A 27,874-nucleotide genomic window follows, 5' to 3' on the forward strand; every position below is an offset into this window, starting at 1 on the left:
AAAGAAAAACCGGAAGCATCTTGGATATTGTACAAATATCTTGTATTTACTTTTATTTTAGGCTAACTTGGGTAAAATACATTATCTACTCTGTATGAAATGAAATTTGGAGACTACCCGAAGAATACAAATTTTTTTATTAAAAACCAATAATAAATAAAATAAGTTGAATAAATAAATAATTCGCTAGTCATGAATTTATTTATAAATTAATGAAATGCGGCTTTTTTATTTAAATAAAATTTATTCATTATTTAATGTATTAATTTAATTATTACTAATAAGTTAATTATTAAGAGTTATTTATTTACTTTAGATCGAAAATTAACATTTCGCAAATGCAGAATATAAATAAATCTGTAATAAGAAAAATTGAATTGACAGATCTTGCGTATTTATGCAAAATTACACGTTTAAAAATTAAAATAATCTGTAAATGTACTTTGGATTAATGAGAAAAAATAAGTTTTAAATTTTTAAATAAAAATGCCTATTTTTTAAGATTGACAAACAGTCAAATTTTACTCAAATATTTTTTTCTAAAAAAATTGCAAATATAAATTTAGAAGTTTGCCTTAAGTTTTTAAGTTTCTTATTTGTAAGAATAAAGGCCAACAATCGAGCATAGACGTGGATGTCAAATTAAAGTTCGTTTATTAAACATAAGTATGTGTAGAACGGGACGTTTCGACCGCACAGGGTCTTCTTCAGCCGATACAAATTACAAAATTACATAAAGTCGCGCAATAATCGGTAAACCCGTAAACGGTAAAAAGAAACAAATTCGATGGAAATAACAAAGTCATCCGGAGTCACATCTTACATGAGAGCATTCTAATGGTAAATTATAAAATTGTATATATGTATATAGATTTCTGTAGAGTCAATTGTGCAATGTAAAATTGTATATATGTAAATTCGCAAGTCAGTAGTCCGAGGTAAATCCATGATTATTCTTCGTTGATTGGCGAGAACGAACCAAGTCAGTTGTTAAAAGGCGTTTAATCTTAAGTCCGACAACGGTGTGGTCAAGTTTAAACTACGTTAAATTGCAGAATTATGTCGTGGCCCGATGTTTCGCGCTCTCACGGTCGATGTTTTCTCCTTTTTGTCTCAAATACTAATGGCCCTAATTAGAATGCTCTCATGTAAGATGTGACTCCGGATGACTTTGTTATTTCCATCGAATTTGTTTCTTTTTACCGTTTATGGGTTTACCGATTATTGCGCGACTTTATGTAATTTTTTAATTTGTATCGGCTGAAGAAGACCCTGGTGCGGTCGAAACGTCCCGTTCTACACATACTTATGTTTAATAAACGAACTTTAATTTGACATCCACGTCTATGCTCGATTGTTGGCCTTTATTCTTACAGTTTATTTTGACACACGAATGTTTACTTTATTTTATCTATTTCTTATTTGTATTGTGTCAAATTAGTTCTTTGATACTATATTAGATGCTATATTGTGGTCAAGGTCATATTTGGCAACATTAAAATTGTAGAATTTTCACATAACGCCCCTGCTGGTTTTGGTTTAACCAGGTTGATATTTTTTTAAATGTATTTTGCTCGTGCGTGCTTATATCCATTGCGACAGAAACCTCAATGTTCCACCCCGACTACTACCTTACGCTTTCTGTTTATGAAAGCGTTATGCTTCCATCTCAGAGGAGCGTATTCAAATCAACGCGGCTCTGTTAGGATACAGAGATTCGTATTTACGAAAACATCGAAAATGTCCCGAGACATCGCTGCCTTTTGCCACTCTTTGATCATCCTGAAGGAAGACACGGGGACGCAACCCCAAACATCCCCAAATTTTTATCCTTCATATACGCACTCTCTTTCATCACGCACATAGCTATGACAGCGCGTTTGAAGTTGCGCGTGCTTAATTACTTAAATATCGCGAATTCCTCACAATGAGATGAGAATATTGGAATTCTCATGCGCAATTTCTTGATATATTGTGGCATGGAGATATTGTTTTATTATTTACAATATCTACTAGTAGAAAGGATAAAAAACTACAAAATTATTAAAGAGCGAGAAAAGTCGTAAGAAATTGCTATCATAGTTAAACAATTAATTGGAATTAATTCGCCTTTTCATAATTGACAATAATAAATCATTAAAAGAAAATTTACTTATATAATATAACAAAAAATCATATAAAAGCGATATTTAATTAAAGTATTTTTAGTAAAGCATTTTATAATATTAATTCTTTTAATTTTACTAGTTCAAGCATTATTGCTTATCGAAGCAAATACAATGTGACGCATAGTTGAAAATTTTCACAACTTTTTATAACTTAAATGTTTAATTTTTCTACTATTTTGTGCTGTGTATTTATGAGTCAATAAGTAGATGAGGATATTGTTTCAGTTAAATACACAGGAGTGCATTATGCGAAGCAACGTGTTAAAATCTTCTTTAATTACACCATTCTGCCGCTAAATTTCCGCCGTCTTCATCCTTGAACGAAGGAAACGCGGAAGAAAGCGTGTAAAAGTCTTTCTTCTTTGTGCTCTTGTCTTTGCCAGAGGGTGCGACCCTTTTTATGCACCCGAATGCACCCCGCGGCTTGTTAATAGGTAAAAATGTCGCCGGCGCTCGCCAGCGAACCACGTGTTGAGAACCATCCCATCGCCATGGCAACCCCCATAGTCCGATCTCACAGACGGCCAACATCACTGTCGGTCCAGGAATGTATCTTCAATATCATCACCCTTGCTTTCCACGTTATTTTCAGTTTGAACGTTTCAGTTTGCAACGTAAAACCTGCTTGATTTTTAAAGGTCCAAAATGTTTTACTGAATTGCATATACACGTACAAACTATTTTATAACAAATTTTCTCTATAGACACTTTGAGATTGATTTGTGTGTCGTTGATTTTTTATAGCAAAGTTTTATAGGATGCCATCCTTCTTTACTTCGCAATCTTTAGTATTAAATATCGATTTTTAACCTTACATTTTAATGTTAAAATTTTTAGAAGAATACGTACATTTCAATATTCTCGTTAAAAAAAATATTCACTCTAAATTGCACAAAGAATTTGTAAGCGAAATTCGTCGGGCAGGTCGCGGAACACCTGATGCTCGTATATGGATATTGCGCTTCGTGTACATACTCACGTATGTATTCAGGTTCATCGTATAGTCTGTAATGTCGGCTCGAGGATCCTGTGAACAAGACGTATGCAGACTACTACAGACTTCACGGAGAAATATATTACTTTTTGTGCCGTCTATCTCAATATATATTATACAGAGAGATCGATATACGTCTCAACATGACATTACGCTTTTTTTCACATATCATTGCGTTGGTCTATTTTATGCAAATATACGCAATTGAAACTAATAAAAATTTATATTGTGTGGAAACTTTTAAGGAAGAAAAAGGCTTATAGGATATTATAGCAAATATATTTTTTATGGAAAAAATATATTAATTTGTTGTTGCTTATAAACTGTAATAATAATTATGTTATTTATAATAAAATATTTTAAATATAATAAAATATATAATATGTAAATATTTAAATAAAAATAATAACACAATATGAGATAATACATTAACATAAATAATACAAATATAATTTCACGCGCAGCAAATATAGAATATTATCAAACTATTTTAATAACATTTTTAATTGTCAAAGAAATTAATTTTATTATAAATTGTTATTATGTGTATTATTTAAACCATTTATATATATTTATAATATATAAAAATGGTTATATATTATATATATTTTTATTAATTGTTGTATATATTTTTATTAATTTTTCTACTTGTTAAGAAATTATTTTGATATATTATTGTAGGTATATTTTAATTGTAATTGCGAATTTTTTAATATTTTTGTTCTTCTCAACTTCCCAAAGCCTAGACACTCATCCTTCGAATTTTATTCTTCCTTTGACTCACAATCAGAAACTGTCATGAAGCATCAAGTACTTTATATACCTAAAGAATTTATTGACGGCAATCGGAAGTCTATTAAACACAAATTTATCGTGGATTTCATCAGAAACACGCCCTCAGCGATTCAGTCATCGTGGAAAATACACTTAGCTGCCAAACATAAAGTAAAGAGAGACCGGGGGGGAGGAGCACAATACATCGTGCCGTTTATGCCGACAATGTGGGCTTTGCATCGTCCACGCCCCAAATTTGACATTCAACCATCTCACAAAGTTCGAGACGAGAATAATGCTGTCGCGCGAACTTCGCCGGAAATAAGCGCTATGCTGTGACATGAACCAACGTCAGTTATTCATCATTTCCGGGTATAAACTTTGCCGTCCTGGCGCACAACTTGAAATCGACACGAAATGTTTCTAAATATTGCAGGACGCAACGGAGTAAAATCTTTGAAGTTGCTCAAATATTAATTTTTGCATATTCATATAATTTTATAATTATTATATTATGCAATTTGTTATATGTTTATTATCATATATTGTAGATTAACGTAGAAATAAAAATTGGATATTGAAAAAATTTGAGAAAAACTATTTGCTATTAAAGTAATTTTAATAATAAAATTTAAAAAATTAGTCATAAGATTTTATATAATAAAACTAATAAAAACAAAATGTTTTATATGCATAATTATATATTACATTTTTTAATTATTGCAATATTAAATATATATAATTAGAAACTTCTTGCAAATATGTAGTTAACTTTCAAATAAGCTTTGACAGTAATTATAATAATGTATTAATTCTTAATTATTATACGATTTAAAAATTTTTAATAATAATTCTAATAACAATTCGCGAGAGAGAATTGAATTACTCTCGTAAAACACGACACAGAATTCGGCGAAAGGCAATTACCGAGTTATACTTCTTTGTCCTTTCATGAAATAATTCTATGGAAATTACATAAAGGCCTATTTACATCACAACACAATATATCTGCACTATATAGCCTTACATTTTCCCCTCTCCCTGGAATTTACCTGCAAGTTTGCGAGCGATTACCGGTACTTCTGTATGATATAACAAAAACTTGCGCGCCCGATAAACGAGTCCTTCGTAGGGGGGTAGGGGTAGACATCTTTGTCCGCTAGTTCTTTCATGACGTTTTTCAGATTGTAAGAAAAGCGCACGCGCTCGGCTTCCGAGCCTTCAAGTTAAATTAAATGGAAAATCTAGAATTTCTCTTTCTATCTTTAAACCGCTTGGTCAACGAACGAGGGTTGATCGTATTTATCAGAGCTTGTGATGATGAATCCATCAAATAAGATTAATATCTTGTAAAACCAAAGTTCGCTCTATGCAGAATGCATGCGATTCTCGGGGATACAGCCTGTTAAATTATTAAAAATTATTTAATTTAAATAATTTATAACGACCAATATTCCAGTTTTAGGATAAACCTTTTGCTTCCTCATAGAGAAAGCTTTGTTTTCGTAAAAAAAAATTTTTTTTGAGTTGCTTTTGCCAATGTGTTCAGAATGTTCTAAAACGTCGAAAAATTGCTATTTTAAAAAATGTAGGTATGTGTGTATGTATGTGTGTATGTGTGTATTGGTGTATGTGTGTATGTGTGTATGCTGTGCCAAATTTACAGAAATTTTTATAACTCCAGAACTGATCAACCAAATCTTAACGAATTATATATGAAATAGGGGTAGAAAAGACTTAAGAATATAATAAAATTAATAAAAATTGCTAATAATCAAGGGGTTCTTTTTTAATAAAATTTTGAATTTTTGCAGAAATGTTTGTTTATGCTTTAATTTCCGCAAATTTGGAGATATCGATCTATTTCTAATTTTATTATATTTTTCAGTCTTTTCTACCCCTATTTCATATATAATTCTTTAAGATTTGGTTGAATAGACTCATTGTCAGCTTTATACGTGATCAAAGTTCCCTAGAAACCTTTGCTCACAAAGCTTCCTCTATGAGGAAGCCAAAACAAATAGAGGAAGCTTTGTGAGCAAAGGTTTCTACTTGCACACTTAAAAACTATGAGGAAGCAATGTGCAGGTTTCTACTTGCACACTTTACTTGTTTTATGTTGTTATTATCTTATTAAACATTTTTCTTATTTTGTTAATTGTATTTTATTTATTAAAATTTTATTATCAACAATAAAAAATTATCAAAATGATTTTAATAAATAATTTGTTTCTATTTTTATTTTTTTATTTTTTTAGATCTTTTATTCAGTTTTATTAAAATCTTATTATCAATGATAAAAAAATGTTAAACTGATTTTAATAAATAATTTGCTTCAAATCGGTATTAACGTATACCTAACGGCAAGTCTAGAAATTGAAGAGATTTCGAGAATTATGAGATAAAAATTTGACTATTAAAATTATTTATGAGCGCTCTACCTTGCTATATATAAACAAATAGGTACATATTCCGCATCTTTATTTTTATGTGTTAAAATATTTGTTATTAAATAGTTTAAACAAATCAAATGGATTAATTAATGTGTAAAATTCAAACTTAACAGAGAATATATGCGTAAAATAGCATTTTTCTTGTATACAATTCTTATTTAGTTATCGTGAAAAATAAATTATTCTTTTTTATTATTAACAAAATTTTTACATAATATAATCTTTTCTTTTTAAAAATTGTTCGATTTTATCTTATTTTATATTTAGCACAGATACAATATTTTCTTTTCTTATATAAGCAGATAGAATATATCTGTCCAACAACATTGAGCGAATTTTATTGTACGACTTGTAGTCGCGGCTTACGTCGCCGATTGATCGCGTGTATACTGGCTGATACGCTATATCGAGGCGCAAGTAGGCGCTCGCGTGGGAAAACCAGTGTTGCTCTGCGCCCGTTTCCGTGACACGACCATCTCCGTGTCGTAAACCCGTCGTAAAGCAATTTAATTGATGCGAGGGACACGAGCTGGCAACAGATTGTAATTCTTTTTGCCCCCTTTTGTGTTGCAGAAGCGATGTCTTCCTGGAACCATACCTGCAGCAGCACGGCACCGTTCAAGTGGTCAGCTCGCCGAGCACCCCGCCGCCGAATCCGCTGCAACATCATCAACTTACGCAGCTACATCATGTACAGGTGAGTCGTTGAAAGCGGAAAAGGTGTAAAGAAGATACTGTAATGTTTCCCCTTGAGTTGTAATATTCAAATTAAAGACCTTTCCGTCTTTAATGCACATCTAATTAAAATGGCTTTAAAAAGTCGATCTCAATTCTCGAGATATTTAGCTGAAATGTTTAAAATGGGACACTCTGTATGCATGTTTGTGCAAAATTCTAAAATTACAAAAATATTAATATTTAGATAAATATTTATAAAATATTTACATGCACCCTATAGTTTTTCCCCGCGAAAATCCAGCGTTGTTGTTAGAAAATATTTGTTCAAGATATGAAATTTGGATTTATGTATGGACAATTGATGTAAACTATACAATTCAATTCAGAACGCATTTATATTAATAATTATTCACAAATTATGTTGGAAACATTGTTCATTTGCATACGGTTCATTTGCATGCATACGGTAACTGCAATGTTGCATGTGCTAACATGATTAACAATATATCACGTTTAATTAACGTGATATAACGTATACTATAACATAGAATAAATTTGCGGTTAAAGGGCCATATTAAACTTTGTGACGGTACTCGTTCCACAAAAAAGCTATTTATGTTTCTATAATAATACAATAGATAGTGTCCACACAAAAAAATGTACAAGAAAATATTGTAATAACTTGAAAAAGATTTTGCTTTGTTGCAAACTCAAAGATAGACGTATATTTACAATGTAATAAATTTAAAAAAATATAATTTTAATGCTTAATATACAGTACCAGTCAAAAGTATTGCATCACTATATGGAAAGGAAAGTCGTTACTTTAAGGAAGACGTACATAAATGTTATAAAATTTTATTCTAGTACTGTAAACCCGTCCGTATGCTTTGAATAATTATATAATTATTCAAATTATAAAATAACAGTACTAAAATAAAATTTTATAACATTTGTGTACGTTACTTATTAAAGTAACGACTTCCCTTTCCATAAACGATGTAATACTTTTTACCGGAACTGTATATTAAATCTACATTGTATATGTGTATTAATATTATTTATTTTGTTACTATTTTCGTGTCATATTCCTTTTTTATGTAAACATCAACATTTCTTTTCATGTAAATATTAAATATTTTAATTATATTTTATATGTAGGTATAATATAAATACTTATGATATAAAAAAATACAAATAATACAGAATAAATAAATTAATACAGTTTTTTTCTAGATTCGTTTTTGTGTGATCTTTTACCATTTTCAGAGATTTACTAGATAATATAAATATAAGTGAAAAATGAAACAATTTTGTTTAAGAAATCTTAGCAAGAAATATCATCATGTTTTGTGTTAATTTGAATTCTTTCGTCTTCCGTGTCACTTTTAATTTTTCAGCAAATAAAAACTATCATAAAAATATTCTATGTATAGAGTAACTGGGGGAATATGCGAGTGTAGAGAATATGCCACTCGTTATGTTTTAACAAAGCTACGGCTAAAAGCGCACTTATAAATACCATGAAATTGTACATAATTCTATATCTGCAGACGTTTTGCATAAGTTTTGTTTATTTCCTCTGGCAGTATTATAGTTTTTATGAAATAAGTACATTTGACAACGTGTTTCTTAATGCTTTATGTAAGTTATTCTTTAAGCGTTACACTATTTTTAACTCAATTAACTTGTCGTTCTGTTAGTATTGATTAGGATGAAAGTATTTAATATAACACTGATTTGTTTTACTGACAGCCATATTGTACAGACTCATTACAATATAAAATTACGTCTTGGAGGAATATGCAACTACATGAGTAGGGATAAAATACCAGTACTGTTTGCAGCTTCCTAACGTACAGTAGAGATTAGGAAGTTGTAAACTGCAGTATAAACATATTTTTTCACGTATAAATATTCAAAGAGAATAAACCTAAATATTTAATTTATGCGCTATGAATAAGCTACTTTAATATTTTGCAAAATTGTATTCCAGATAATTTAGATTATTTGTAGTACACAACACTATTAAAATACAAAGAAAGTAAAAAAAACATTTTATACATGTTTTAAACAAAAATGTCTCGAATGTAGGTATACGAGGAAAACTAAAAAGAAAAAAAATGTAGCTGAAAAAACTGTAACTGACACAAAGTTATAAAAGTTTAAAGGTTTTAAAGTTTATATATAGGGTTAGGTTTTGAAGTTTTTAAGATTTATTTTACATTTTAATTTCAAATGTTGCAATCCAATATTACAATAATTTTAATATTATGTAAATTTAGTTACAAAATTTTATTTTAGAAACTATTTGTACTAACTTATTTTAAAGACTGTACTGTTTTTATGAATAAAGTAACTTTTAAAACTGAACTACATAATTATATGTGGTATATTACGGTTGGGTAATGCCACTTTGCAACACTTCTGTATTTCTTTCTTTTTAATAATAATAAAAACAATCAAAATATTTTATTAAAATCATATACAAAAAAAAGTGTGCAAGTAAAAACTTGCACATTGCTTCCTCATAGTTTTTAAGTGTGCAAGTAGAAACCTGCACATTGTTTTCTTATGGTTTTGAAATGTGCAAGTAGAAACCTTCGCTCACAAAGCTCCTCTATGAGGAAGTTTGTATTTTATTCGATGTATAATTATTAGTATTTATTTGTTTTGGCTTCCTCATAGAGGAAGCTTTGTGAGCGAAGGTTTCTACTTGCACAATGTTTAATATATATTGACTATATATGGTCTTATATGATTATATATATTTACATATATATATATAAGGAAGGTATATATGATTATATACCTTCCTTGAATGATACTCTATCGATTAAAAAAAAAACAGCCCGATATCTCAATATTTGAGGAAGTTAGAGCAACCACGGACATTTCTAAAAAAATTGAAATTTTTTTTTTAAAGAACTTCTTTACCGATCATCGCCAAATTCAATACCAATCTTCCTTGTAATGTTTAATATATATTGACTATATATGGTCTTATATGATTATATATATTTACATATATATAACATCATTATATATGTTTATATATGATTACATATGATTATATTTATTTTCTCAATATTTACGGAAGTTAGAACAACCACGGACATTTCTAAAAAAATTAAAAATTTTTTTAAAAAAGAATTCCTTTACCGATCATCGCCAAATTCAACACCAACCTTCCTTAAATGATACTCTATCGATTAAAAAAAAAAACAGCTCGATATCTCAATATTTGAGGAAGTTAGAGCAACCACGGACATTTCTAAAAAAATTAAAATTTTTTTTTAAAAAGAACCCCTTTACCGATCATCGCCAAATTCAATACCAACCTTCCTTGAATGATACTCTATCGATTAAAAAAAAAACAACCCGATATCTCAATATTTGCGGAAGTTAGAGCAACCACGGACATTTCTAAAAAAATTAAAAAAAAAAAAAAACCCTTTACCGATCATCGCCAAATTCAATACCAACCTTCCTTGAATGATACTCTATCGATTAAAAAAAAAACAGCCCGATATCTCAATATTTGCGAAAGTTAGAGCAACCACAGACATTTCTAAAAAAATTAAAATTTTTTTTTAAAAAGAACCCCTTTACCGATCATCGCCAAATTCAATACCAACCTTCCTTGAATGATACTCTATCGATTAAAAAAAAAACAACCCGATATCTCAATATTTGCGGAAGTTAGAGCAACCACGGACATTTCTAAAAAAATTAAAATTAAAAAAAAAACCCTTTACCGATCATCGCCAAATTCAATACCAACCTTCCTTGAATGATACTCTATCGATTAAAAAAAAAACAGCCCGATATCTCAATATTTGCGAAAGTTAGAGCAACCACAGACATTAAATCTGCACATACATACACACATACGGACAGGCGATTTTGATGCGATATTTCGACATTTTAGAACACTCTGAACATATTGGCATCAAAAACTCAAAAACCAATCTCTTCGTTGGTTTCTTCTACCCCTATTTCATATATAAATCACTTAAATTTGGTTGATTAGACCCAACTTTATACGCAATCAAAGGTTCATATACGAAATTCACGAAAACAAAGCTTCCTCTATGAGGAAGCAATAACAGATAAAGGGAGGAAAAAGGAGACCAGTATGCAAACATACTTCAAAGAGGAAGAAAAATAGGAAAAAATCAAATTTTTGTTAAGTGTGGCATATTCTCCCTGGTTACCCTACTTGCAAATATTTGCATCTTTATCCTTTGCCCAGCTGCTTTCTCTTGCCTTCTATTGCAATAATTATCGTGTTTTCGCATCGCCGCACTGGCTTTATAGTTTGTTATAGAATATGTATCTATACTATTATTATAAAGCAACAGGGTTTGCATTTTTTTGTTCGCTATGATCTCGGAAACTAATGGACCGAATTTTTACCAAACGTACATGAAATAGGGGTAGAATTTCCCGGGGAGTGCTATAGGGTGTATAGTTTTTCGTTACCGATCTTCTGGAAACCGGTTTTTCTAATTTCTTCAATTTTTCGGTAAATAATTGTCGGAATTTCAAAGAATTGTATATAAAACAGGGGTTGAATCTTTCGTGGAGTGCCATAAAGTGTATAATTTTTTGTTACCGATCTCTTTGGAAGCCGGTACTGAAATTTTTGAAATTTTTTGTTACCGATCTCTTTGGAAGCCGGTACTGAAATTTTTGAAATTAAAAATTATTTGACCAAATTTTTATTAAATTTCATATACTTTTAATATCGATTTTTTTGGAAACCGGTATCAGAAGTTTTTCGAATTAAAAACCATTTAACCAAATTTTTATTAAAAGTATATAAAATAGGGGTAGAATTTCCCGGGGAGTGTAGAGGTAGAGTGTATAGTTTTTTTTACCAATTTTTTGGAAACCGGTTTTTTTAATTTTTCTAATTTTTCGAGAAATAATTGTGTTGGAGATACGAAGTGGCTCCACTCGAACTTTTAAAAAATTGTATATAAAACGGGTTGAATTTTCCGGGGAGTGCCATAAAGTGTACAATTTTTTGTTACCGATCTCTTTGGAAGCCGGTACTGAAATTTTTGAAATTTTTTGTTACCGATATCTTTGGAAGCCGGTACTGAAATTTTTGAAATTAAAAATCATTTGACCGAATTTTTATTAAATTTCATATACTTTTAATATCGATTTTTTTGGAAACCGGTATCAGAAGTTTTTTGATTTAAAAACCATTTGACCAAATTTTTATTAAAAGTATATGAAATAGGGGTAGAATTTCCCGGGTAACGAAAAACTATACACCCTATAGCACTCCCCAAGAAATTCTACCCCTATTTTACATACTTTTGGTAAAAATTTGGTTAAATGGTTTTTAATTCGAAAAACTTCTGATACCGGTTTCCAAAAAAATCGATATTAAAAGTATATGAAATTTAATAAAAATTCGGTCAAATGATTTTTAATGGCATATTATATGCAAAAATGCTTTATTTCCGAAATATAAATTTGTAATATTGAAAATTAAAAAATGGCAAAAGCTACGCGTATATATGAGAGCAATGCATATGGAGAGAGGGAGAGAGAGAGACTATTTGCGTGTCCTAATACACATGTTCTCCGGGGCGAAGCCCGGCGGGGGATGCTAGTATAGTTATATATGTAATACTATATAATAGGTTGGCCAATAAGTCCATGCGGTTTTTTACTTATAAATGTTCATCGAGAAAAACCGCACGGACTTATTGGCCAATCCAATGCTAAGAAATAATATATAATAAATAATAAATAATTGTTGGTGATTTAATAAGAAAAAAAGATTTATTTTATTGTACATGTATTCGATGCTGATTGGTTTTTACCAAAAATTTGTCTGATGATTGACGAAATGTTGTAAAGAGATATAATTGTATTTTTGCCAAGAAAAAGTTTAATATGTTACAAAATACCTTCATTAAATCAAATCTTAAATTTTTTTGTCAAATCAGGGAAAATAGAATTTTTTATTTTATATTAATTTTATTTTATTATTCTATATTTTCCGATTTCACACGGCACGGGCGTCTTTTGATTCCTCAGCTATGCATAAAGAAAATATAAGCATCACTTTGCATTCTTCAGTCGTGTTCTTAATTGAAACAATACGTACACGAATATAATTATTACAGTATGCTATAGTAAATATTATATTTTTGATGCAGTAGCAAATTGTAATACAGAAAATATAGTTGAAAACCCGTATTTCTGTGATAAGCAATAGCGATGAGTTTTACTAACATAAAGCTATGATATTCAATTTTCAATTAATTTTAATTTATAATTGTGTTTTATGAGACTGATAGTTACAATATGAATGAAATAATGAATAGTTTTAATTGGTTTGTTATGTACTTGGCGTATTTTTTTCTTTTGTAAAGTCTTTTTGTTAGTAGTTTTAATTTTCTAAATTTATTTTTTTATGTACTTAATTTTATGCCTTTCAATAGAATTATCTTGATTGATACATTTGCCTAATATTTGATTTTGTATAGAGATGCCTTCATCAGTTTGCGCTTCATGTCCAGCTGTATCTTCACTTTTTCTATATCGATATTGGTACCAACTATCTGGAAATTGTATATGTATATGATGATGATGATATATGTAAAATATTAATATAAATGCATAAGCAAGGATAAAAATATTATACAATATATACATATATACATTATATACATATAATAAAATAACTGTTGTGCTAATATAAGTATAATTAAAATGCAAATTGGCGCGGAAAATATATACTTTTCAGACTTGATTTACTTCTATATTTGCGTCGAAACAATCTTCTTGTTGTATGAAACAAATTTTTAAATTTTTTGGAGGTATTTCCATTAGGAGAGACCGGGGCTCGTTATATAGTGCTGTTTTCACAATTTCGGCATTTGAGTTTTAAAAAACTAATTATTATGATTAAACAATACTAATTTGATAGAGAGAACCTTTCTCTACATTTTCATGTAGAAATGCTCCTGTATACTGTATAGTTTCTTTGTAATAAGTGAAATACGAACATGCTGTATTGTAGCCAACTTGCCCCGACAGTAGGGTAACTTGGCTATACAACAAAAGTCCATGTTAAATTAATAAAAACGTAATAGAAACACAAAACACAGATAACAGATATGTACTTCTTGATAAAAATTGTATCTTTTAAAGTTATTTTGTAATGATTGAATAGCAAAATGCTGTTGCAGAAAAACAATTATTTTAGATGTAGCTTTCTTCAACTCATAAAAATATTAATATAAATATATATATATCTAGCTTCTATCAGCATAGATAGCAAATCACGTGCTCAAACAGGTCTCACGCGCGCGGCAACAACAAGTCAAGCTAAGCGTGTCTTGATATGAGCCAACATACCCCCTCCCTTACATACGTTTTATTTCAGTCATTTTATTACAATAAATTACTGTTGTTAGTCAAAATATCATGTCGTATAGTAACAGAAACTTTTCTTTTAACTAATGATACGTCACTTTAATTTACTTCTCAAGCTGAAGAACATTAATATGATATTTTAAAACCCTCAAAAATTTACTTGCCACCTCTTAAATCAGAGTTTTCTCTTTACTTGTTTGATTAAAATAAAACTTTGGGAAAAGTACCTATATATAAGAAATATTTTGTGATAACTTTCCCATTGTTTTTTTTGCTATAAATACATAAACGGAACGCATTACCAACTTGCCTCTTGTGCCAACGAACCCCGGTCTTTCCTAGACGCTCTGTAAAAATCAAAATCTATGTGTTCTTTTTCTTTCTTTTTCTTGGATCGTATACCAATAACCTTTAATATATCTCTATTGTTCTTCTATATTTAATTTTTAAAATTTTTTAGTTTTATAACTTGTTTATTATTCTTACATCTTAATAAATTTCTTACGCACATTTTATAACTTATTATGACATTTTATTGCCTTATTTATAAACATTATTTATAATTTTTATAAGGCATATATTTCACCAATGAATGTCATATATCCCACCCCTAAGGGATATATGGTAAAAATGCAAGGGTTTCTAAAAGTTTTTTTTATTAAATACAAAGAATAAATATTTTATATTTCTATTTTTTTATAGTAGTAGACTGCAGTGTACAGATTTTATTGGTATAATTCATTTGCCTTCATATAGTAAATTATACTCGATAAATTAAGTTTCCCTTAGCTGCGGCGTATATACCGGAGTTACCCTATATATAAATATGGTGAAAACACTTATGAAAACACTTGAAGGACAAAATTACTGTGCATGTGTGCGTATGTGTGATTGAAAAGAATTGGAACGCAAAAAATTGTCATTTTTTGTGTAATAGATCTCGAAATTTTTAGGGATCGACTGCACCGATTTTATTCACTGGTCGCAATCGAATGATTATATATCGACATCATATAAGATTTCATTATATAAGAAAAGTGGTTTTTTGTAAATGGTGGTTTAATTTCTGAGATATTTTACTTAGGCTACGTTCGGGGACCGCGCTATTAGCGCTATTGCATCATTCTATCTTTATCGTTTATCAGGTGTAAAACAAAGATATATAGAATAAACAAATAGCGCTCCCCGAACGCAGCCTTAAAAGCTCGTTTAACATAAGGATTCCGAATAAGCTTGGGTAGCGCGATGTTTATGTGGGAACATAGTCATGTGAACAATTGTCCTTTTCATGTATTATTGTACTCACGACGCTGTAATATGTTGATTATTTTTAATGTCCTTTTTTTGTTTCTCAGCGTGTATTAAAAAATACTTGATTCTTTTTTTAATTTTTGAACTTTTAAAACATGTATTTAAGAGAAGTCGATCTTTTTACCCCCTCTCCAGATAAAAATATTCTCCTACAACCTCTTTCAAGTAGTGTTACATGCCGATTATTTCATTTTTTGGATTTTGATTCAAAAAATCGGACGATGATTTTTCAAGCAAAAATAATTGCTCAATATTAAACGTAGCACTTATATCATGAAGTCTTACTTTTAATACCTAATGGAATAAAATACTTCGGAAATAACGCATTTCTCTAAAAAATGTTTTAAACAAAAGTTGTTTGGTTTCGAAATTACTTGTTAGTTAAAGAGAACAAAAGTTGTTTGGTTTCGAAATTACTTGTTAGTTAAAGAGTATGTTTTTTTGTTATTTACATTTGCATGGAAGCTTTACTTATATAATACAATGTTTATTTTTAATTGTTAATTTTATTGCCGTCTGGTTACTTTTATAAAGAAGAATTGATTGCTGTATAAATAAAAGTAAACAGATATAAATATATCCTCATAGTATAATATATATACGATACGGCGATACGATCCGTAACTTCATATACAGTTGTATCGTGTTTTAAATTCAGACGAATCATCAGAAACAGCATCTCATCGCGGGGCGACTTTTTCTGACGAGCAATTAAGGGATTTGCAATTAGCTCTTTCGCTCCTACCTTTTCCCCTCCCCCTCCCCCTTTCTCTTTCTCGAAGAGAGAGTATTCAACACGCGACGCACGTCTGCATTTAATCTCGTTAGCTAGAAACCGTGTGTCAGTCTGCATTTCAAATTAAATTACACTCGAACCCCTTCACTGGTGTGCCCTTGCTTACCCTCCCGCTTTCCTTTTCTGCCATTCGTTTCGCTTTGGCCATCATCGATTTTCCCTTTCATCTCCGTTGATATGAAGGGGGGGGAGAGGGATATGATAAAAAGAGTTATATGTCAAGTTGGGAGAATATAGAAAACGAATCGTTCGATCAATATCGATCAAATCATTGAAAATAAAAGATGGGGAAAAATCGATAGTTTTCAATACTTCGAATACTTAATCTTCATCACAATGCAGTTTGCCTCTAGGAGAGATTAAAAAACGATCGATTAACTGTTTTTTTTTTCTATAGCATGATTCCATATCTCATGTAAAAGTATTGAAAGAGGAAGAGAACGAGAACGATAAATAAATTGCGACCGGGCACGTTGGCTGCGAATAAAGATAACTGCACGCTGACAATGAATATAATGTGGAATTAGAGACGCATTGTGTGACAAAGCCGGCGGGATTTACGGCCTCGACACCCGAAAGAGACGAAGATTTCCGTGTCGGTGACAAAACAAATCGCTGAAAATTCGCGATTAAACGTTGAAACGATTACAATCGCGCAGATATAGCGAATTAATTCTGGCAACCATTTAATTAGCATATTTATATATATAAATTAATATTTGCAACTTGTTTGAAGTATAATATCTCAGAAAACACATTATTTATAATTTACGAAAGAAATTTGTCAGTTATTAATTACTAAATTTAATTATTAATTATTAATTATAGTATTGATGAAAAAAGTTTAATTTAGATAAAAACGTTGCAGTAAGTTATTTCACAATAAAGGATATAATTTAGATAAAAATAATTTAAATTGTTGCTGAGATTATTTTTACAATTGAGATCATTTTACATATTTAAATTTATATAATAATTGATAGGTGATAAATAAATTTATTACTTGTTAATTATTAAATGTATAAAATTAAATACAATATATAAATTAATCTCCAGCAACAATTAAAATTAAAAATAATCGAGATTAAGCGACCCATTAATTATTCGGGAAGTACACCTGCCTATAGCATATTACGGAATTAAAATTAATTCCGTAATATGCTATATAGGCAGGTGTACTTCCCGAATAATTAATAATACCCTATATAGTCTTAATTAATCAGAAACATATTACATAGTTTATGAAAATATTTTTATAATATAATAACATTCTATATAACAGAAAATTATAAATGTAAGATACAATTAAATAAATCTATCCCAAAAGTACACTTCAGAAAGAAGCTTGTAATCATAACTTTAATATTTTTTTTTATAAAACTATTTATTCTGTTCAGACATATAATAAGTTTATTATTTTATTTACGTTGTATATCTATTATTAATATGGTAATATTTTTTTCTTATTAGAGCGAGGAATCGCTTTCATCAGAAGAATCGGCCACTTCGGGAGGATCTTCAAGATCTACAGAAGATTCTGGCAGCGAAGTGGCTTGCGATATTACCCTAATCGAAAGGCTCATACGCTCTCACCCGATCTGGTTCTTACCGGGCATTCAGAGAGCCGGGGCCTTTCACTTGTTGCAGGGCAAAGAGGAGGGGGTAAGTGTACACTTACATCATAGAATTTCTATATTCTTAACATATTAGAATTAAACAAATTCTTATTCTAAGTATTTTTCTTCATTCCCAATTTTATTTTAATAATATATATACAACAATAATAAAAATATCTTTGAACATGCGCGGTGATATTTTCATTCTTCATATTCTATGCATTGTTAATTCTTATTTTTGTTTTGAAGTAGTGTGGGAACAGCAAGAAATAATACTAAGAATATAAAATTTAGAAGTATAACTAAAAAATAGAAGTATTAGGAAGAGAGATTTGAATATAGATTATTAAAATAAGAAATTTAAACGTGTGTCATACTGCATATTTGAGATAAGATCTCGGATAAGATGGATAATTTGAAATAAATATCATTTATTAGAGAATTGCAATTCATCTTTAGTGGATACCATGCATTTTTGATCGGAATATCTATAGGTATAGCATGAAAAGTGTAAATCCGCGGTAAGAAATTTGGACATCATTAGCATGAAGTTACTAGCTCATTTTTCTCAGGTTCTTTCATAACGTGAGAGAATTCCTTCGTGAGGCCTTAGTGAGAATTCGTCTTGCATATAAATGAGAATATTATGTAATCTTGGCAAAAGAATATATTAAATCATGTTTGTAATATATTACAAAAGAATACATTACAAAAATATTAAAATGTTATACCTAAATTGTATTAATAACTTACTTATTATTTACTAAATTATTACGTATCTATTATTACAGAGTTTCAATATTAATAATAAGTCTAGTGATTGATAGCTAGTCTAGAGATTGATAGCTAATCTAGTGATTGATAGCTATAGTCTAGTGATTGCCTAATTCTATTTTCATGCAGAATAAGCTCCTCTCTCCTAGCAAGAAGTTCAAAATTATTAATGAAACTATAAATAGTTTTATTAATAATTATTAATATAAAACTATATTATAGTTTTGTTAATAACTATCTATATTAATATTATTGCACAATTTTTATACTGATTATTACACAGTAAAATGGTAAAATTTTTATTTACCCAATATTCGCCTTTATCGAATCATAACACAAAAGACATTAATATAACAACGCAAAAATTGCAAACAACGCATTTATTTTCACACATAAAATTCACAAACATCTTGCAAAAGTTAAAGTATGTTTTTGCAAAAGAATAATACTCTAAAATTTATATGTATATTTGCATGGATATTTGATTGTAAAAAAAATTTTTTATATAAATATAAAACATAATAATTACAAAATTAAAAATTTCAAAACCCAGTATTTCTAATTTTTATAAAAAAAAATTAATTTTTATTATTCTCTCTTATTCTCTCGTTTTTATTCTCCTTGTGCCAAATATTATTTTTCTGAATGGAAGGTCATTTCCTCTCAGCACCGTTTTTTTCCTCTATCTACGTATACATCTACTGCAACATGCCTCGGAACAATGAGCGTGAGTATGTCGGCTCATATCTGACATGCCGCCGCACCGCGCTGCACCGGGCGGCTCGAAGAATAATGGTGTTCTCAGACACACGGAAAACCGTGTCAATGCCTGACGGCATGCAATCGAAGTTGTATTAGGAAAATTCTTTACATATCCGGTGTCTTACGTAAATCTAGATAGCAAGGTTTGATGAAGCGCAAAACTCGTTATTTACGGACACATCGTTTTTCTTTAGGATGTGACGTTAATGCGTACATAAAAACGTCCTTCCATGAGAAAAATCTTACCTCTGTGGTATGAGCGCCTCCCATGCATAAAAAGCATGTAGCGCTGCCTTGCATCAAACGCATGAATTTGTCCGTTTAATATCCTACTTCATGCCTGTGGTGGCATGAATTTATGTGTTTGATGCAAGGCAGCGCTACTGTTTTTTATGCATAAGAGGCGCTCATACCACAGTGGTAAGATTTTTCTCTCCGTGCACGTGTCCAAATTCATGAAACTGCAATCTATAATTTTTTTTTTATTAAACGTGTAATAAATTCAGCACTAACTAGTATGTTTTGAGATTAATTAATATTCCCTTTTAACGCAAAGATTGACAAAGTAAATTATTTTCTTGGTATAATTTATATCTTGTAGTCGTATGCACGTTAAATGATTTCCGAATGTTCTTTTCTAATTTATTTTGCAATAAATTTGGGATTTTTTTTTTATTTCGAGAGTACTTAAATTAATAAAAAATATCTTAGGCTTAGACTGATATTGTTAACTTTCTATTTTTGGTCATTTGCTGGTGCGATTATGATAATGCATATCGGTGTACGTAATCATTCAATAATGCTGACATCTATTTGTAATATTTTAGGCATTGTAGTTAATTAAATATATATTTATGCGTTTTTTTATTCAAAATTTCTATATTTATTTTTCTATCTTCACATTTTTAAAAATAGAAGTACTAGTGCAAATTATTAATCTTACTGCACTAACTCCCAATTTTAATATTAATTCTCTGCTAAAAAATTGGTAGGGGTAATAAATTTTAGATTAACTTAATAAATCAGCATTGAATTTTATAATTGTATAAGGGAGCATTAAAAATAAAATTATAAGAAATATTAATAAAAGAATATATATATCTAAAAATTTACCATCAAGATAATGAAAGATTCCTTACTAATTAATTAAATAAATTTTTGGCTGCATTATAAGAGTTGAGCGAGAAATAAGAGCAATAATTACGAATATTGCAAAATATATTTTTCGATGAGATTAACAAAAGAATCGATTAAGACATAGCGGTAAAATGTTTGCCGTCTTCTCTCTTCCACGTCAACTTTCTTTTTTTCTTTTTTTTTCAACGTTGTGTAACAGCGCGTAGGAGCTCTACACTGTAATCAGCGCGAAAATGACTGCGAACAAACGAGTGACGGGCACCGCTCTTTTGCCATTGTTTCTACCGACGGGTCATTGTTTTGCACCTTTCTTAATCGTCCTCCGTCATTCCCATTTCTTCGGGGCCCTTTCGCGGCCTCATCGTCGCTTCGAACGAATTGCACTGTCGAAAAACAATGCGCCTCGCAATTACTTTCCATAGATGAGAGACGGAACTTCTTATTTCTCTGCATCAAAACATGTAACAACGATTGCAGCGCAAACGCTTTTGCCGTCAAATCTTGAATTAGAAAAATCTCGATTGTTTTCTTTTTTTTTTTGCTTTTCCTTTTTTTTGTTTCAATTAATTCTTATTTTAATTAAAATTTATTTAATTAAAAAACTTTTCTGATTTGTTGTCCCTTAAAATTGAAAAATAATAAAAAGCTGGTATAATATAGATAATAATACAGAAATATTTTTCATCTAGCTCCTCTTTATAGCTATTCGTATTGTATTCGGATTGCTTGCTGGAATCTTTCTTTTGTCTCAATTTTTTTAATCATAAAAATTTATACATTATACACTTTTCGGAATCTAAATGGTCATTTCCTCCCTGAGTCCTGTTTTTTGAAGAAACATTTCAAAATAAAGAACTTTTAGACCTTTAAAATGGAAATCTTAAAGATCTAGTTGATCGTTGGAAAGAATAATCTTAATGATTAATAACAAATTAATTGTTTAGTAATATAAAGAAATGATTAAATAATCTTTCTCTTATATGTATTTATATCATTACTTCTTAAGTGTCATATACCTACACATTACAATTTTATTAAACATAAGTCACTGTTTATTATAAATATTATTTGGTTTCAGAATTTCGTAGTACGACAATCGAGTCAGAGTGACACAATGGCTCTCTCAGTGAGATTACCTGTCGGGAAAGGACCCTACATCGAGCATTACCTGATCCAAACCAACAAGGGCAAGTTGAGCTTGGAAACGAGCGAGAACAGGTTCGACAATATTCCCTCGCTGATTGCTCACTACTCACAGTGCTGGTAAGAGCCTTCTTTTCTCTCTCTTTATTTATGTGGATTTCCGCTCCAGAAATGGCATATGCTATCATCTTCTTCATCTTTATATTCTAATCTGTACAAATTCACCTGTCACAAATCGTGATTTTCATTATATTATAAACCTCGTAACATTTTATTTTTTTTACTCTTTGTCGTTTTATTAATCTTTCTATAGCTACATTGTATGGTCAATTAAATAACAACAATAATAGTTTAAAGTTATAGTTAGGGAGCTGGGTGCCAAAATTTCCATATAATTTGTTCATGTGGCAGACATTATTAATAGCGATAATTGTACCATAAGAAACATTAAGAACCGCGTCTGCCGCCATGGTAGCGCTGAGTTGTCAATTGACAGCGCTTCGAATTTGTTAAAAAAAAGGGGGTACTATATGATTTGTTCATATCTGCCTCTGATGCTGATGTTCAGAATTCTTCTGAAAACGAAGAAAATCGAAGAGGCAGACATCCAGGGCTCTGACTTTTGTAGTAATCAATTTTTTAAGCTTTTTTTATGATTTAAAAAAGTGTATATGAAGTGCACACTTGGCAGACCTGAATTGTTCGATTAAAGACAATGTGGAGGACCACATAAAAATGGTCTCCCAGCATGTTGCCTCTGCGTTGTCAATTGACAGCGCTTCAAAAATGTTAAAAAAAAAAGTGTGCTATATCATGTGTTCATGTCTGCCTTGGACTGATGTTTAGATTTCTTATAAAAAAGAAGAAAATCGATGAGGCAGACATCCAGGCCTCTGATATTCCAAAGGCAGACCATTTGAATATTTTTGATTTTTTTTTTGCGAAATTTATTTGCTTTTTTTACTTTTTCATTACCTGTTGGGTTAAGTTAATAAAAATTACTAAAGAAAATAATAATAGTAAAACTATTAATAATAACAATAATCAGCTGTAATACCCGCTTTCCCTTGATTCCATGCATGAATTTCAAAAAATTGTACAGCTCAAAATCAGTGAGCAAAATGTCTGCCAAATTTTTTTCGTATTCAGGGAGTCATAATGAATCGAATGGACGCAACTAGAACCATGAACAAATGACTTACAATTAGTAGAGATTTTTTTTTACATTTTTTACAACTACGTCCCGTGATAATGCAGAGCCCTGAATGTCTGCCTCATGGATTTTCTTCGTTTTCAGGATGATTTTGACCATCACCCTCAGAGGCAGACATGAACAAATGATTTAGTACCTTTTTTTTTTACAAATTTAAAGCGTTGTGACGCAAAAACGCAACGACATAGGATCTGAATTGACTGGACCAAATCGATTTGTATTGATCTGAACTTTAATCCCTATCGATATGAAACATGAACAAATCATATACCGATTTGGCACCCAGCTCCCTAACTATTACATTTGAAGGGAAAATATAATTTTATATTGTATATACACATATATAAATATGGAAATATGTGCGTGTATATTACACACACACACACACACACACACACACACGCACACGCACACGCGCACGCGCACGCGCACGCGCACGCGCACGCGCACGCGCACGCGCACACGCACACACGCACACACGCACACACGCACGCGCACGCACACGCGCACACACACACACACACACACACACACACACACAAAGTTGTTATAAATTAATTATTTAATTAATTTATCAATTATCCTAATGTTACATGTAATGCTAGTATAGAATTATTAACTCAAGCCATAATATTTTTATTTGGCAAACAGTGACGAACTGCCAGTGCAATTGATTTTACCGAAAGCAATGCGAGAAGCGAAAAATAGGCAGCAATTGTCGTCGCTGGCGTTGCTGGGCCAAGAGTTTTGGCGATATCCAATGGCGAATCCGAAGCCACCGGAAAGCAGCAGCAGCAATACCTCTAGTCTGAGCAGTTTCCATGGGGGTGAGTGTTTCTTAATATTTTCTTCGCGTAAATAATTTTAAAATAAATTATAGATATAAGTAAATAAATTTAACGAGACAAAAAAATTACAAATTAATTTAAAATTACAAATTACAAATTACAAAATAATTTTCTGATAATTATGATTTTTAAAAGGCTTATTATAAATTAAATGCTTGTTACTTTTATTTATTTATTACATTTGTGTTAGAGACTTATATTCAAGGTTTAATAACTTACATAGCTAAACAAAAATAATTAACAGATATATTTATAGAAAAATCTTTTTTTGCAGGTAACAATAACCACCACATTAACAATAATAATAACATGGATAATACGCCAATCACGGAGAGTATAGTGCTTAATCTGGCCCCAATATCATCCTACAATACACGTAAGACATTAATATTCTATTTTTTATTTTCACAACACATTTTCTTGTTCATTATGTTAGTGATTTTTACTAAAATATTTATTTTTTAATCGGAATTATATGACTCACTGTCAGTCCTTTCCTAATAGGTTTTTTATCTGAAATTTTTTTAAAGTAAATTATTACTTTTTTTTAATTCTAAATTTAGCATTGTCTCCCACTTATATTTGAAGTTATCATAGTTTCTGAAAATCAGAGTCAAGACAACATCCTTCAAAAAATAATCCCAAAATTGTCTAAAAAATAATCTATTGTTTAAATTTATATTTGTGTGCAGACACTCCCTCTCCGACAAATACCGTTAACGCGAACACCTCAACTTTTGCGTCGTCGTTGCCGCGTCAGCCACGTCCAACTCCGCCGAACACTCTCAATCTGACAACTTTCAACGAACCTCTGAATGATACCAAAAGGGACCGGATCTCGTCACCGACTGACAAACTCTCTCACAAACTGATCTCGCCGAATCTCGTGCAAAGCGTGCGATGTCCCTCGCCGGTGGTCCACAACGTGGAAAACAACGTTTTGAGTCCTGTTCAGGATATGAGAAATTTCGACGCTCTAAAGAATAGTCTGGATACGCCAAAATTAACGACGATCGAGTTTACCAAGAGCTCGGGGAAGTTCGCGTCCGTCTCGAGTTTCCATCAGAACAACCTGTCGTACACCACGTCTCCAGAATTGCCGGATAATAGGAATATCATCGCTGAAAATCAAGGAACTAGGCAAAGTGTGAAGACGCCGCCACCGCCGCCGCCAAGATGGGCCAAGCCCGGCATCAATCAGAATCAGAATAATTTTACTGTGACTACGACGGTGACGTTCAACGTGAACCAAGGCAACGTGAATACTTCACAGGTAAAATTGAAAAAAGTGTTGTTTTTCAAACTTTTATAATTACAAAAATAATTTTTAATAAATTTTAAATTTACATAATTATAATATAATATTTATAAAAATATAATAAATTTTCTTATAATACACGTAATATTTTTTATGTTTATTTATATTATTATTTTATTTTATATTTTATAATAAATTTTGAGTTTTTAATGTAATTAATTTTCTTATTATTCTAATTTTATAGACACATCTATTTTATAACGCATCATGTCTTATGTTGATTATTGTTATTGTTATGTGAAGTAATTTAATTAATAACTAAAAAATTACAAATCATTCCTCTTTGCTGCGATTGAAATAATTACAACCTCCTTTCTCTCTGTTTGCCAACAGCAAAACACACCGTCGGATCCTAGTACATCGCTGCTGAGTCCTCAATCTACTAAATCTCTCAATTCCAACTTTTCCATCAAATCGCCTCTTTCGCCCACCACTCCGATTGTATCCCCCACGTCAAAGCTGATCCCAAAGACACCCAACGTGCTCTCCCCAAATACTCCTTCTAGCACCAGTAAATCAAAAAAGCGGCGCGATCGCGAGAAAAACTCACGGAAAAACTCCCAACACTATCAGGAATCGGACATCTTGGAATCGTATTATCGCAGCTCGCCGGCCGATAAAATTTCCGATTACGAAGACATCTGGAACACGACTGACCAATCGACACAGTCGACCTGGAACGAAGGGTTGAAAGATAACAGGGTCGCCTGCACTCTGCAAGATTGCGCGAGAAATTCTAATGACCGTCTGATGAGTCCCAGAGAATCCGAAAAGAGTCTTGTCAATGAAAGATCGCCAGCGGGAGAACAGATTGCTCTGAAGAACGACAGGTTTATTCCAAAAAACGACAAAATGCGATACAAAGAAATGATGAGTCCGGAATTTAGTAGTTTTAAGCCTGTTCCGGAGATGAAGAGTCCTGACCAGAGCTCGCCGGAGGAGACTGGTATGGGGAAGAGGCCCGATCTGCTATCTAGAGTTTGTAAGGGTCTATTAGATTGTTATATAAAAAACTATTCTATAAAACAGTAACTTAATATTAAAGTTAAGAAAAAGAGCTTATAATCACACAGAAATAGAAATGTTATTAATTGGAGATTATTTTATAATTAAAGATTATTAAAACAATTAGAAATTTATTTTAATTTTTTAATTATAATATTCTTGTAACTTTATTAATAAAAAAAATAACAGATATTGTGAAAATAACGAATATTATATTGAATATAAAGTTAATGTTTCTTTTGATCATTAGTTTCTAATTTATAGTGATTTCTACTTTCTTTTTTTTATTATTAAACTTTTTAAGATTAAAATTAAAAGAGAGTCTTTAGAGATTTTTCAAAGAGATTTTGAGATTTAGAAATTTTTTTCGTAGGCAGTGCCAACTCGTTGAACAGCCCCAACACGGTGACGCCCCCGAGAAACAAATTGGGCCTTGTTTTGGCGAAGTCGGAGAGCAACAGTCCCCGGACCCCCAAATCTAAACAGAGCAGTCCCTTCTATGCAGAACCGGCCGATGCCATTGTTCAAAATGCCATTATAATCCCGAGAAGACGAGCAACCAAAAATAATCCGGCGTTGAACAAGTACCGACACAGCGAACCAGGTTGGTTACAAACTCCGACGGGGAATGCCAATCAATTGCATCCTATTGATTGCTGGGAAGAGCCCTCCGAAGAGACGGAGGAAAAAACGCCATTAATCTCGTCGTCAGTCGACAACCTAGCGAAAAGATTGGTTCAAGCTAAGGAGACGAAGAAGATTCCTCGGGCGAAGCCCGTTCAACCACCAAAGATCAAGACCAAAGTGTTTAATGACACTTCTTGGGCGGTAGATTCTAGTTGGGAGTTTATCGGTACATTCTACACATATTGTAGAAAATATAGATTACTCGAAAAATTATTTTTTAAAACATGTTATAAATTACATTAAATACCGGCGATCAAAGGAATAAAATACTATAATTAAATATTTATAAACAATTATATATTTTATTTATTCTATAAAAATAACTTTAATAGTACTTATTTTAGGAAAAATATATAAGGCATTCTTTGCCAAATCGGTCGGTCGCCGACCTTGATTTTGCTCTTAATTTTTTATTTTAATCATGTAACTGAAATAAGTATCTCTGATTTTTTCAAATTTTTATCTCAAGGCGTACTTGAGATATAGATATTCAAAGTTTTGAAATCTATCTTCTCCAGAAAATATTCAAATAGCTGTAACTTTACTTCTATTTATCGGATCGTTAAAAAATCGGTCATGAAATTAATCGGAAAAAAATGTACTTTTTGAAGAAAAATGCTTCAGAATGGTATGTTTTAGTTTTCACAGTTAATTTTACGTTCAAAAACTAAAAGTTCTGTTTTCAAAATGTATGTTATTTTTTACTTTTATACAAAAATTGTTGCGTCAGTTATCAACATTTTAAGTTTGGTTCAATGATGGGAATCTTTTTTTTCAATTTTGTTAGAAT

The 27,874-nt window shown here is 30.8% G+C and overlaps 1 protein-coding gene across 14 annotated transcripts in view; it reads left to right on the forward strand.

The window, feature by feature from the left end:
* Spri (Src homology 2 domain-containing protein sprint) overlaps positions 1-27,874 on the forward strand; it is a 541,914-nt gene that overhangs the window by 497,736 nt on the left and 16,304 nt on the right. For all 14 annotated transcript variants that reach the window (XM_071776342.1, XM_071776332.1, XM_071776401.1 and 11 more), the window contains 8 exons: positions 6,963-7,086; positions 18,052-18,243; positions 21,949-22,133; positions 23,878-24,053; positions 24,349-24,450; positions 24,767-25,347; positions 25,726-26,374; positions 26,771-27,250. In XM_071776342.1, coding sequence (XP_071632443.1) covers positions 6,963-7,086; positions 18,052-18,243; positions 21,949-22,133; positions 23,878-24,053; positions 24,349-24,450; positions 24,767-25,347; positions 25,726-26,374; positions 26,771-27,250 — 2,489 coding nt within the window. The remainder of the gene's footprint in view (positions 1-6,962; positions 7,087-18,051; positions 18,244-21,948; positions 22,134-23,877; positions 24,054-24,348; positions 24,451-24,766; positions 25,348-25,725; positions 26,375-26,770; positions 27,251-27,874) is intronic.

Source organism: Temnothorax longispinosus, chromosome 1 (genome assembly GCF_030848805.1).
Source record: "Temnothorax longispinosus isolate EJ_2023e chromosome 1, Tlon_JGU_v1, whole genome shotgun sequence".
NCBI lineage: Eukaryota > Metazoa > Arthropoda > Insecta > Hymenoptera > Formicidae > Temnothorax > Temnothorax longispinosus.